The sequence below is a fragment of the Rana temporaria genome, chromosome 13 (genome assembly GCF_905171775.1).
Source record: "Rana temporaria chromosome 13, aRanTem1.1, whole genome shotgun sequence".
Taxonomy (NCBI): Eukaryota; Metazoa; Chordata; class Amphibia; order Anura; family Ranidae; genus Rana; species Rana temporaria.
Window position 1 is genome coordinate 29903650 of NC_053501.1, and position 13348 is coordinate 29916997.

General features: G+C 39.9%; 1 protein-coding gene across 8 annotated transcripts in view; it reads right to left on the bottom strand.

The window, feature by feature from the left end:
• Positions 1-13348, bottom strand: part of LOC120920636 (protein AHNAK2-like) — a 120334-nt gene that overhangs the window by 17975 nt on the left and 89011 nt on the right. For 5 of the 8 annotated variants that reach the window (XM_040332829.1, XM_040332826.1, XM_040332825.1 and 2 more), the window contains exons 8-9: positions 6564-10289; positions 4217-5426 (exon numbers count right to left, since the gene is read on the bottom strand). In XM_040332829.1, coding sequence (XP_040188763.1) covers positions 4217-5426; positions 6564-10289 — 4936 coding nt within the window. Of the gene's footprint in view, positions 1-11; positions 924-3395; positions 5427-6563; positions 10290-13348 lie in introns of all 8 variants that reach the window. The other 3 variants (XM_040332830.1, XM_040332827.1, XM_040332823.1) reach the window with 3 other exon arrangements.

Sequence of the window (13348 nt, forward strand, 5' to 3'; positions counted from 1 at the left end):
TTTACTTCAACATCCTCTGCTGCAGTCTTAATTTCAGGGGTGGTTTTATGAAGCTCAAGTTTAGGAGAAATGGCTTCTACAGCAGCTGTCTTTACAGTTGTGATGGTTTTCTCAACCTTTGTAATCTTTTTCCTTTGCTTTTTGGCTTTGTCCTTTACTTTCATGCTGTCTGTAGGTGATTCCTTATCAACATCAACATCCCCTGTTACGATTTCATCCACTTCAACTTTCAGTTTCTTATATGTGTCAATCTCTTGGGGTATTGGCAAATGCTCAGAAGCCTCAGACTTTTCCTCTTCAATGTATTCCTTCTCCACAACTACTTCCATTGTCTCAGATTTGGCTATTTCAGTTAAGGGTGTTTCAATTGAAGATTCCAAATGCACATGCTCGGCGTCTTCTCTCTCCTGTGCGGTAAGAATGTCTGTGACCAACTCATGCCTGTCAGTATTAACAATTTCAGAGATAGCTTTTGAAACAATAATGTCACTTTGTTCTGTTTGCCATTCCTCTAGGCTTTTCTCTTGGCCATCTACCAATATGCTCTCCAAGCTAGTTTCAGGGATGTAAACAAATTCTTCAGATTTTGTTATTGAGTCAGTTATTTCACTTGTAGTGGAAGCAGATACTATGACCACCTCTGTCTCTGTTCTTTTACTTTCACCTTCTGGAGAGATTTCTTTGGAGAATCCATCTGCTTTTATCTCAGACGTGCCAAAAAATGACAGTTTTGGCAGCCTGAATGATGGAAACTTCCAGCTTTCTGATTCTGTTTCTTCTTCTGGAGTTTTCACTTTTTCTTCAGACACTGAAATCTCTGTTATTATATGTGCCGTGTCTACATTATCTTTAGTTTTCTCTTTCTCTGCTTCATATGTTGTTATTTCTGCTTTCACGGTTGAAATTTCTTCTGTGGATTTCTGAAGTGCTGTCTCAGAAACAGTTTTTGAACTTGCTTCTCTGGGCTCATCCACAGAAGATTCTGTTTGAACTTCTGTGGCACTAAAGAGTGGAATTTTGAATGTGGGCATTTTCAATCCAAATGACCTTTCTTCCTCCGCTACTACTGTAGTTGCCACCTCAGTAAGGACCATGGAGACATCTTCTACAGTCTCTGTTTTCTCAACATCTTCTTCAGGTTTAACTGCTACTTCAATCGTGGTAGATTCAGTTGTTGGTGTGCTGACTTGTACCTGCTCTTCATAAACTGACAAAGTGAATTGAGTTTGTGGAGAAACTTCCATTACTTCACCCTCTTCTGCTACACTCGTAATTTCAGAGGTGGTTCGGTGAAGGTCAAGTGTAGGAGAAATGGCTTCTACAGCAGCTGTCTTTACAGTTGTGATGGTTTTCTCAACCTTTGTAATCTTTTTCCTGTGCTTTTTTACTTTGCCCTTTACTTTCATGCTGTCTGTAGGTGATTCCTTATCAACATCAACCTCCTCTGTTACGATTTCATCCACTTCAACTTTCAGTTTCTTATTTGTGTCAGTCTCTTGGGGTATTGGCAACTGCTCAGAAGCCTCAGGCTTTTCCTCTTCAATGTATTCCTTCTCCACAACTACGTCCATTGTCTCAGATTTGGCTATTTCAGTTGAGGGTGTTTCAATTGAAGACTCCAAATGCACATGCTCGGCGTCTTCTCTCTCCTGTGCGGTAAGAATGTCTGTGACCAACTCATGCCTGTCAGTATTAACAATTTCAGAGATAGCTTTTGAAACAATAATGTCACTTTGTTCTGTTTGCCATTCCTCTAGGCTTTTCTCTTGGCACTCTACCAATAGGCTCTCCAAGCTAGTTTCAGGGATGTAAACAAATTCTTCAGATTTTGTTATTGAGTCAGTTATTTCCTTTGTAGTTGAAGTAGATTCTATGACCACCTCTGTCTCTGTTGTTTTACTTTCACCTTCTGGATAGATTTCTTTGGAGAATTCATCTGCTTTTATCTCAGACGTGCCAAAAAATGACAGTTTTGGCAGCCTGAATGATGGAAGCTGCCATCCATCCAATTCTGTTTCTTCTTCTGGAGTTTTCACTTTTTCTTCAGACACTGAAATCTCTGTTATTGTATCTGTCATGTCTACATTATCTTTAGTTTTCTCTTTCTTTGCTTTGTATTTTGTTATTTCTGCTTTCACAGTTGAAATTTCTTCTGTGAATTTCTGAAGTGCTGTCTCAGAAACAGTTTGTGAAGTTGCTTCTCTGGGCTCATCCACAGAAGATTCTGCTGGAACATCTGTGGCACTAAAGAGTGGGATTTTGAATGTTGTCAATTTTAATCCAAATGCCCTTTCTTCCTCCTCTACTACTGTAGTTGCCACCTCAGTAAGCACCATGGAGACATCTTCTACAGTTTCTGTTTTCTCAACAGCTTCTTCAGGTTTAACTGCTACTTCAATCGTGGTGGATTCAGTTGTTGGTGTGCTGACTTGCACCTGGTCTTCATAAACTGACATAGTCAATTGAGTTTGTGGAGAAACTTCCTTTACGTTACCCTCCTCTGCTACAGTCGTAATTTCAGGGGTGGTTTGGTGAAGCGCAAGTGTAGGAGAAATGGCTTCTACAGCAGCTGTCTTTACAGTTGTGATGGTTTTCTCAACCTTTGTAATCTTCTTCCTGTGCTTTTTTGCTTTGCCCATTACCTTCATGCTGTCTGTAGGCGATTCCTTATCAACATCAACATCCTCTGTTACGATTTCATCCACTTCAGCTTTCAGTTTCTTATCTGTCTCAGTCTCTTGGGGTATTGGCAACTGCTCAGAAGCCTCTGACTTTTCCTCTTCAATGTATTTCTTTTCTGCAACTATATCCATTGGCTCAGATTCAGCTTCTTCAGTTGTGGGTGTTTTAATTGCAGATTCCAAATGCACATGCTCTGCTTCTTCTCTCTCCTGTGCCGTAAGAATGTTTGTGACTAACTCATGCATGTCAATATCAACGATTTCAGAGGTAGTTTTCGATACAATAATATCACTTTGTTCTGTTTGCACCTCCTGTAGGCTTTTCTCTTTTCCCTCTACCAGTATGCTCTCCACGCTAGTTTCAGGGATGTAAACAAATTCTTCAGATTTTGTTATTGAGTCAGTTATTTCACTTGTAGTGGAAGTAGATTCTATGACCACCTCTGTCTCAGTTCTTTTACTTTCACCTTCTGGAGAGATTCCTTTTGAGGATCCATCTGCTTTTATCTCAGACGTGCCAAATAGTGATAGTTTTGGCACCCTGAATGATGGAAATTTCCAGCTTTCTGAATCTGTTTCTTCTTCTAGAGTTTTCACTTTTTCTTCAGACACTGAAATCTCTGTTATTGTATCTGCCATGACCACGTTATCTTTAGTTTTCTCTTTCTCTGCTTCGTATGTTGTTATTTCTGCTTTCACAGTTGAAATTTCTTCTGTGGATTTCTGAAGTGCTGTCTCAGCAACAGTTTGTGAAGTTGCTTCTCTGGGCTCATCCACAGAAGATTCTGTTGGAACTTCTGTGGCACTAAAGAGTGGAATTTTGAATGTGGGCATTTTCAATCCAAATGACCTTTCTTCCTCCTCTACTAATGTAGTTGCCACCTCAGTAAGGACCATCGAGACATCTTCTACAGTCCCTGTTTTCTCAACATCTTCTTCACGTTTAACTGCTACTTCAACCGTGGTGGTTTCTGTTGTTGGTGTGCTGACTTGTACTTGTTCTTCATAAAATGACACAGTGACTTGAGTATGTGGAGAAACTTCCTTTATTTCACCCTCTTCTGCTGCAGTCTTAATTTCAGGGGTGGATTGGTGAAGCTCAAGTGAAGGAGAAATGGCTTCTATAGCAGCTGTCTTTACAGTTGTGATGGTTTTCTCAACCTTTGTAATCTTTTTCCTTTGCTTTTTGACTTTGCCCTTTACTTGTATTTTGTCTGTAAGTGATTCATTATCAACATCAACATCCTCTGTTACTATTTCATCCACTTCAACTTTCAGTTTCTTATCTGTGTCAATCTCTTGGGGTATTGGCAACTGCTCAGAAGCCTCGGACTTTTCCTCTTCAATGTATTCTTTTTCTGTAACTATTTCCATTGGCTCGGATTCAGCTTCTTCAGTTGAGGGTGTTTTAATTGCAGATTCCAAATGCACATGCTCTGCTTCTTCTCTCTCCTGTGCCGTAAGAATGTCTGTGATTAACTCATGCATGTCAATATCAACAATTTCAGAAGTAGCTTTCGTTACAAGAACGTCACTTTGTTCTGTTTGCACCTCCTGTAGGCTTTTCTCTTTTCCCTCCACCGGTATGGGCTCCACGTTAGTTTCAGCGATGTAAACACATTCTTCAGATTTTGTTATTGAGTCAGTTATTTCACTTGTAGTGGAAGTAGATTCTATGACCACCTCTGTCTCAGTTCTTTTACTTTCACCTTCTAGAGAGATTTCTTTGGAGGATCCATCTGCTTTTATCTCAGACCTGCCAAAAAATGACAGTGTTGGTAGACTGAATGATGGAAACTTCCAGCTTTCTGATTCTGTTTCTTCTTCTGGAGTTTTCACTTTTTCTTCAGACACTGAAATCTCTGTTATTATATGTGCCGTGTCTACATTATCTTTAGTTTTCTCTTTTTCTGCTTCATATGTTGTTATTTCTGCTTTCACCGTTGAAATTTCTTCTGTGGATTTCTGAAGTGCTGTCTCAGCAACAGTTTTTGAAGTTGCTTCTTTGGGCTCATCCACAGAAGATTCTGTTTGAACTTCTGTGGCACTAAAGAGTGGAATTTTGAATGTGGGCATTTTCAATCCAAATGACCTTTCTTCCTCCTTTACTACTGTAGTTGCCACCTCAGTAAGGACCATGGAGAAATCTTCTACAGTCTCTGTTTTCTCAACACTTTCTTCAGGTTTAACTGCTACTTCAACCGTGGTGGTTTCAGTTGTTGGTGTGCTGACTTGTACTTGTTCTTCATAAAATGACACAGTGAATTGAGTTTGTGGAGAAACTTCCTTTACTTTACCCTCGTCTGCTACAGTCTTAATTTCAGGGGTGGTTTGGTGAAGCGCAAGTGTAGGAGAAATGGTTTCTACAGCAGCTGTCTTTACAGTTGTGATGGTTTTCTCAACCTTTGTAATCTTTTTCCTGTGCTTTTTGACTTTGCCCTTTACTTTCATGCTGTGTGTAGGCGATTCCTTATCAACATCAACATCCTCTGTTACGATTTCATCCACTTCAGCTTTCAGTTTCTTATCTGTCTCAGTCTCTTGGGGTATTGGCAACTGCTCAGAAGCCTCTGACTTTTCCTCTTCAATGTATTTCTTTTCTGCAACTATATCCATTGGCTCAGATTCAGCTTCTTCAGTTGAGGGTGTTTTAATTGCAGATTCCAAATGCACATGCTCTGCTTCTTCTCTCTCCTGTGCCGTAAGAATGTCTGTGACTAACTCATGCATGTCAATATCAACGATTTCAGAAGTAGCTTTCGAAGATTTTGTTATTGAGTCTGTTATTTCACTTGTAGTGGAAGTAGATTCTATGACCACCTCTGTCTCAGTTCTTTTACTTTCACCTTCTGGAGAGATTTCTTTTGAGGATCCATCTGCTTTTATCTCAGACCTGCCAAAAAATGACAGTTTTGGTAGACTGAATGATGGAAACTTCCAGCTTTCTGATTCTGTTTCTTCTTCTGGAGTTTTCACTTTTTCTTCAGACACTGAAATCTCTGTTATTGTATCTGCCACGTCTACATTATCTTTAGTTTTCTCTTTCTTTGCTTCGTATTTTGTTATTTCTGCTTTCACGGTTGAAATTTCTTCTGTGGATTTCTGAAGTGCTGTCTCAGCAACAGTTTGTGAAGTTGCTTCTCTGGGCTCATCAACAGAAGATTCTGTTGGAACTTCCGTGACACTAAAGAGTGGGATTTTGAATGTGGGCATTTTCAATCCAAATGACCTTTCTTCCTCCTCTACTACTGTAGTTGCCACCTCAGTAAGGACCATGGAGACATCTTCTACAGTCTCTGTTTTCTCAACACTTTCTTCAGGTTTAACTGCTACTTCAACCGTGGTGGTTTCTGTTGTTGGTGTGCTGACTTGCACCTGCTCTTCATAAAATGACACAGTGACTTGAGTATGTGGAGAAACTTCCTTTATTTCACCCTCTTCTGCTTCAATCTTATCTTCAGGGGTGGTTCGGTGAAGCTCAGGTGTAGGAGAAATGGCCTCTACAGCAGTTGTCTTTACAGTTGTGATGGTTTTCTCAACCTTTGTAATCTTTTTCCTATGCTTTTTGACTTTGCCCTTTACTTTCATGCTGTCTGTAGGTGATTCCTTGTCAACATCAACATCCTCTGTTACTATTTCATCCACTTCAACTTTCAGTTTCTTATCTGTGTCAATCTCTTGGGGCATTGGCAACTGCTCAAAAGCCTCAGACTTTTCCTCTTCAATGTATTTTTTTTCTGCAACTATTTCCATTGGCTCGGAATCAGCTTCTTCAGTTGAGGGTGTTTTAATTGCAGATTCCAAATGCAGATGCTCTGCTTCTTCTCTCTCCTGTGCTGTAAGAATGTCTGTGACTAACTCATGCATGTCAATATCAACGATTTCAGAAGTAGCTTTCGAAACAATAATCTCACTTTGTTCTGTTTGCACCTCCTGTAGGCTTTTCTCTTTTCCCTCTACCGTTATTCTCTCCACGCTAGTTTCAGTGATGTAAACACGTTCTTCAGATTTTGTTATTGAGTCGGTTTTTTCACTTGTAGTGGAAGTAGATTCTATGACCACCTCTGTCTCAGTTCTTTTACTTTCACCTTCTGGAGAGATTTCTTTGGAGGATCCATCTGCTTTTATCTCAGACGTGCCAAATAATGACAGTTTTGGCAACCTGAATGATGGAAACTTCCAGCTTTCTGATTCTGTTTCTTCTCCTGGAGTTTTCACTTTTTCTTCAGACACTGAAATCTCTGTTATTGTATCTGCCATGACCACGTTATCTTTAGTTTTCTCTTTCTCTGCTTCATATGTTGTTATTTCTGCTTTCACGGTTGAAATTTCTTCGGTGGATTTCTGAAGTGCTGTCTCAGCAACAGTTTGTGAAGTTGCTTCTCTGGGCTCATCCACAGAAGATTCTGTTGGAACTTCTGTGGCACTAAAGAGTGGAATTTTGAATGTGGGCATTTTCAATCCAAATGACCTTTCTTCCTCCTCTACTACTGTAGTTGCCACCTCAGTAAGAACCATGGAGACATCTTCTACAGTCTCTGTTTTCTCAACATCTTCTTCACGTTTAACTGCTACTTCAACCGTGGTGGTTTCTGTTGTTGGTGTGCTGACTTGTACTTGTTCTTCATAAAATGACACAGTGACTTGAGTATGTGGAGAAACTTCCTTTATTTCACCCTCTTCTGCTGCAGTCTTAATTTCAGGGGTGGATTGGTGAAGCTCAAGTGAAGGAGAAAGGGCTTCTATAGCAGCTGTCTTTACAGTTGTGATGGTTTTCTCAACCTTTGTAATCTTTTTCCTTTGCTTTTTGACTTTGCCCTTTACTTGTATTTTGTCTGTAAGTGATTCATTATCAACATCAACATCCTCTGTTACGATTTCATCCACTTCAGCTTTCAGTTTCTTATCTGTCTCAGTCTCTTGGGGTATTGGCAACTGCTCAGAAGCCTCTGACTTTTCCTCTTCAATGTATTTCTTTTCTGCAACTATATCCATTGGCTCAGATTCAGCTTCTTCAGTTGTGGGTGTTTTAATTGCAGATTCCAAATGCACATGCTCTGCTTCTTCTCTCTCCTGTGCCGTAAGAATGTTTGTGACTAACTCATGCATGTCAATATCAACGATTTCAGAGGTAGTTTTCGATACAATAATATCACTTTGTTCTGTTTGCACCTCCTGTAGGCTTTTCTCTTTTCCCTCTACCAGTATGCTCTCCACGCTAGTTTCAGGGATGTAAACAAATTCTTCAGATTTTGTTATTGAGTCAGTTATTTCACTTGTAGTGGAAGTAGATTCTATGACCACCTCTGTCTCAGTTCTTTTACTTTCACCTTCTGGAGAGATTCCTTTTGAGGATCCATCTGCTTTTATCTCAGACGTGCCAAATAGTGATAGTTTTGGCACCCTGAATGATGGAAATTTCCAGCTTTCTGAATCTGTTTCTTCTTCTAGAGTTTTCACTTTTTCTTCAGACACTGAAATCTCTGTTATTGTATCTGCCATGACCACGTTATCTTTAGTTTTCTCTTTCTCTGCTTCGTATGTTGTTATTTCTGCTTTCACAGTTGAAATTTCTTCTGTGGATTTCTGAAGTGCTGTCTCAGCAACAGTTTGTGAAGTTGCTTCTCTGGGCTCATCCACAGAAGATTCTGTTGGAACTTCTGTGGCACTAAAGAGTGGAATTTTGAATGTGGGCATTTTCAATCCAAATGACCTTTCTTCCTCCTCTACTAATGTAGTTGCCACCTCAGTAAGGACCATCGAGACATCTTCTACAGTCCCTGTTTTCTCAACATCTTCTTCACGTTTAACTGCTACTTCAACCGTGGTGGTTTCTGTTGTTGGTGTGCTGACTTGTACTTGTTCTTCATAAAATGACACAGTGACTTGAGTATGTGGAGAAACTTCCTTTATTTCACCCTCTTCTGCTGCAGTCTTAATTTCAGGGGTGGATTGGTGAAGCTCAAGTGAAGGAGAAATGGCTTCTATAGCAGCTGTCTTTACAGTTGTGATGGTTTTCTCAACCTTTGTAATCTTTTTCCTTTGCTTTTTGACTTTGCCCTTTACTTGTATTTTGTCTGTAAGTGATTCATTATCAACATCAACATCCTCTGTTACTATTTCATCCACTTCAACTTTCAGTTTCTTATCTGTGTCAATCTCTTGGGGTATTGGCAACTGCTCAGAAGCCTCGGACTTTTCCTCTTCAATGTATTCTTTTTCTGTAACTATTTCCATTGGCTCGGATTCAGCTTCTTCAGTTGAGGGTGTTTTAATTGCAGATTCCAAATGCACATGCTCTGCTTCTTCTCTCTCCTGTGCCGTAAGAATGTCTGTGATTAACTCATGCATGTCAATATCAACAATTTCAGAAGTAGCTTTCGTTACAAGAACGTCACTTTGTTCTGTTTGCACCTCCTGTAGGCTTTTCTCTTTTCCCTCCACCGGTATGCGCTCCACGTTAGTTTCAGCGATGTAAACACATTCTTCGGATTTTGTTATTGAGTCAGTTATTTCACTTGTAGTGGAAGTAGATTCTATGACCACCTCTGTCTCAGTTCTTTTACTTTCACCTTCTAGAGAGATTTCTTTGGAGGATCCATCTGCTTTTATCTCAGACCTGCCAAAAAATGACAGTGTTGGTAGACTGAATGATGGAAACTTCCAGCTTTCTGATTCTGTTTCTTCTTCTGGAGTTTTCACTTTTTCTTCAGACACTGAAATCTCTGTTATTATATGTGCCGTGTCTACATTATCTTTAGTTTTCTCTTTTTCTGCTTCATATGTTGTTATTTCTGCTTTCACGGTTGAAATTTCTTCTGTGGATTTCTGAAGTGCTGTCTCAGCAACAGTTTTTGAAGTTGCTTCTTTGGGCTCATCCACAGAAGATTCTGTTTGAACTTCTGTGGCACTAAAGAGTGGAATTTTGAATGTGGGCATTTTCAATCCAAATGACCTTTCTTCCTCCTTTACTACTGTAGTTGCCACCTCAGTAAGGACCATGGAGAAATCTTCTACAGTCTCTGTTTTCTCAACACTTTCTTCAGGTTTAACTGCTACTTCAACCGTGGTGGTTTCAGTTGTTGGTGTGCTGACTTGTACTTGTTCTTCATAAAATGACACAGTGAATTGAGTATGTGGAGAAACTTCCTTTACTTTACCCTCGTCTGCTACAGTCTTAATTTCAGGGGTGGTTTGGTGAAGCGCAAGTGTAGGAGAAATGGTTTCTACAGCAGCTGTCTTTACAGTTGTAATGGTTTTCTCAACCTTTGTAATCTTTTTCCTGTGCTTTTTGACTTTGCCCTTTACTTTCATGCTGTGTGTAGGCGATTCCTTATCAACATCAACATCCTCTGTTACGATTTCATCCACTTCAGCTTTCAGTTTCTTATCTGTCTCAGTCTCTTGGGGTATTGGCAACTGCTCAGAAGCCTCTGACTTTTCCTCTTCAATGTATTTCTTTTCTGCAACTATATCCATTGGCTCAGATTCAGCTTCTTCAGTTGAGGGTGTTTTAATTGCAGATTCCAAATGCACATGCTCTGCTTCTTCTCTCTCCTGTGCCGTAAGAATGTCTGTGACTAACTCATGCATGTCAATATCAACGATTTCAGAAGTAGCTTTCGAAGATTTTGTTATTGAGTCTGTTATTTCACTTGTAGTGGAAGTAGATTCTATGACCACCTCTGTCTCAGTTCTTTTACTTTCACCTTCTGGAGAGATTTCTTTTGAGGATCCATCTGCTTTTATCTCAGACCTGCCAAAAAATGACAGTTTTGGTAGACTGAATGATGGAAACTTCCAGCTTTCTGATTCTGTTTCTTCTTCTGGAGTTTTCACTTTTTCTTCAGACACTGAAATCTCTGTTATTGTATCTGCCACGTCTACATTATCTTTAGTTTTCTCTTTCTTTGCTTCGTATTTTGTTATTTCTGCTTTCACGGTTGAAATTTCTTCTGTGGATTTCTGAAGTGCTGTCTCAGCAACAGTTTGTGAAGTTGCTTCTCTGGGCTCATCAACAGAAGATTCTGTTGGAACTTCCGTGACACTAAAGAGTGGGATTTTGAATGTGGGCATTTTCAATCCAAATGACCTTTCTTCCTCCTCTACTACTGTAGTTGCCACCTCAGTAAGGACCATGGAGACATCTTCTACAGTCTCTGTTTTCTCAACACTTTCTTCAGGTTTAACTGCTACTTCAACCGTGGTGGTTTCTGTTGTTGGTGTGCTGACTTGCACCTGCTCTTCATAAAATGACACAGTGACTTGAGTATGTGGAGAAACTTCCTTTATTTCACCCTCTTCTGCTTCAATCTTATCTTCAGGGGTGGTTCGGTGAAGCTCAGGTGTAGGAGAAATGGCCTCTACAGCAGTTGTCTTTACAGTTGTGATGGTTTTCTCAACCTTTGTAATCTTTTTCCTATGCTTTTTGACTTTGCCCTTTACTTTCATGCTGTCTGTAGGTGATTCCTTGTCAACATCAACATCCTCTGTTACTATTTCATCCACTTCAACTTTCAGTTTCTTATCTGTGTCAATCTCTTGGGGCATTGGCAACTGCTCAAAAGCCTCAGACTTTTCCTCTTCAATGTATTTTTTTTCTGCAACTATTTCCATTGGCTCGGAATCAGCTTCTTCAGTTGAGGGTGTTTTAATTGCAGATTCCAAATGCAGATGCTCTGCTTCTTCTCTCTCCTGTGCCGTAAGAATGTCTGTGACTAACTCATGCATGTCAATATCAACGATTTCAGAAGTAGCTTTCGAAACAATAATCTCACTTTGTTCTGTTTGCACCTCCTGTAGGCTTTTCTCTTTTCCCTCTACCGTTATTCTCTCCACGCTAGTTTCAGTGATGTAAACACATTCTTCAGATTTTGTTATTGAGTCGGTTTTTTCACTTGTAGTGGAAGTAGATTCTATGACCACCTCTGTCTCAGTTCTTTTACTTTCACCTTCTGGAGAGATTTCTTTGGAGGATCCATCTGCTTTTATCTCAGACGTGCCAAATAATGACAGTTTTGGCAACCTGAATGATGGAAACTTCCAGCTTTCTGATTCTGTTTCTTCTCCTGGAGTTTTCACTTTTTCTTCAGACACTGAAATCTCTGTTATTGTATCTGCCATGACCACGTTATCTTTAGTTTTCTCTTTCTCTGCTTCATATGTTGTTATTTCTGCTTTCACGGTTGAAATTTCTTCGGTGGATTTCTGAAGTGCTGTCTCAGCAACAGTTTGTGAAGTTGCTTCTCTGGGCTCATCCACAGAAGATTCTGTTGGAACTTCTGTGGCACTAAAGAGTGGAATTTTGAATGTGGGCATTTTCAATCCAAATGACCTTTCTTCCTCCTCTACTACTGTAGTTGCCACCTCAGTAAGAACCATGGAGACATCTTCTACAGTCTCTGTTTTCTCAACATCTTCTTCACGTTTAACTGCTACTTCAACCGTGGTGGTTTCTGTTGTTGGTGTGCTGACTTGTACTTGTTCTTCATAAAATGACACAGTGACTTGAGTATGTGGAGAAACTTCCTTTATTTCACCCTCTTCTGCTGCAGTCTTAATTTCAGGGGTGGATTGGTGAAGCTCAAGTGAAGGAGAAATGGCTTCTATAGCAGCTGTCTTTACAGTTGTGATGGTTTTCTCAACCTTTGTAATCTTTTTCCTTTGCTTTTTGACTTTGCCCTTTACTTGTATTTTGTCTGTAAGTGATTCATTATCAACATCAACATCCTCTGTTACTATTTTATCCACTTCAACTTTCTTATCTGTGTCAATCTCTTGGGGTATTGGCAACTGCTCAGAAGCCTCGGACTTTTCCTCTTCAATGTATTCTTTTTCTGTAACTATTTCCATTGGCTCGGATTCAGCTTCTTCAGTTGAGGGTGTTTTAATTGCAGATTCCAAATGCACATGCTCTGCTTCTTCTCTCTCCTGTGCCGTAAGAATATCTGTGACTAACCCATGTATGTCAATATCAACGATTTCAGAAGTAGCTTTCGATACAAGAATGTCACTTTGTTCTGTTTGCACCTCCTGTAGGCTTTTCTGTTTTCCCTCTACCGGTATGCGCTCCACGCTAGTTTCAGCGATGTAAACACATTCTCCGGATTTTGTTATTGAGTCTGTTATTTCACTTGTAGTGGAAGTAGATTCTGTGACCACCTCTGTCTCCGTTATTTTACTTTCACCATCTGGAGAGATTTCTTTGGAGGATCCATCTGCTTTTATCTCAGATGTGCCAAATAGTGACAGTTTTGGCAGCCTGAATGATGGAAACTTCCAGCTTTCTGATTCTGTTTCTTCTTCTGGAGTTTTCACTTTTTCTTCAGACACTGAAATCTCTGTTATTGTATCTGCCATTACCATGTTATCTTTAGTTTTCTCTTTCTCTGCTTTATATGTTGTTATTTCTGCTTTCACGGTTGAAATTTCTTCTGTGGATTTCTGAAGTGCTGTCTCAGCAACAGTTTGTGAAGTTGCTTCTCTGGGCTCATCAACAGAAGATTCTGTTGGAACTTCTGTGGCACTAAAGAGTGGAATTTTGAATGTGGGCATTTTCAATCCAAATGACCTTTCTTCCTCCTCTACTAATGTAGTTGCCACCTCAGTAAGGACCATCGAGACATCTTCTACAGTCTCTGTTTTCTCAACATCTTCTTCACGTTTAA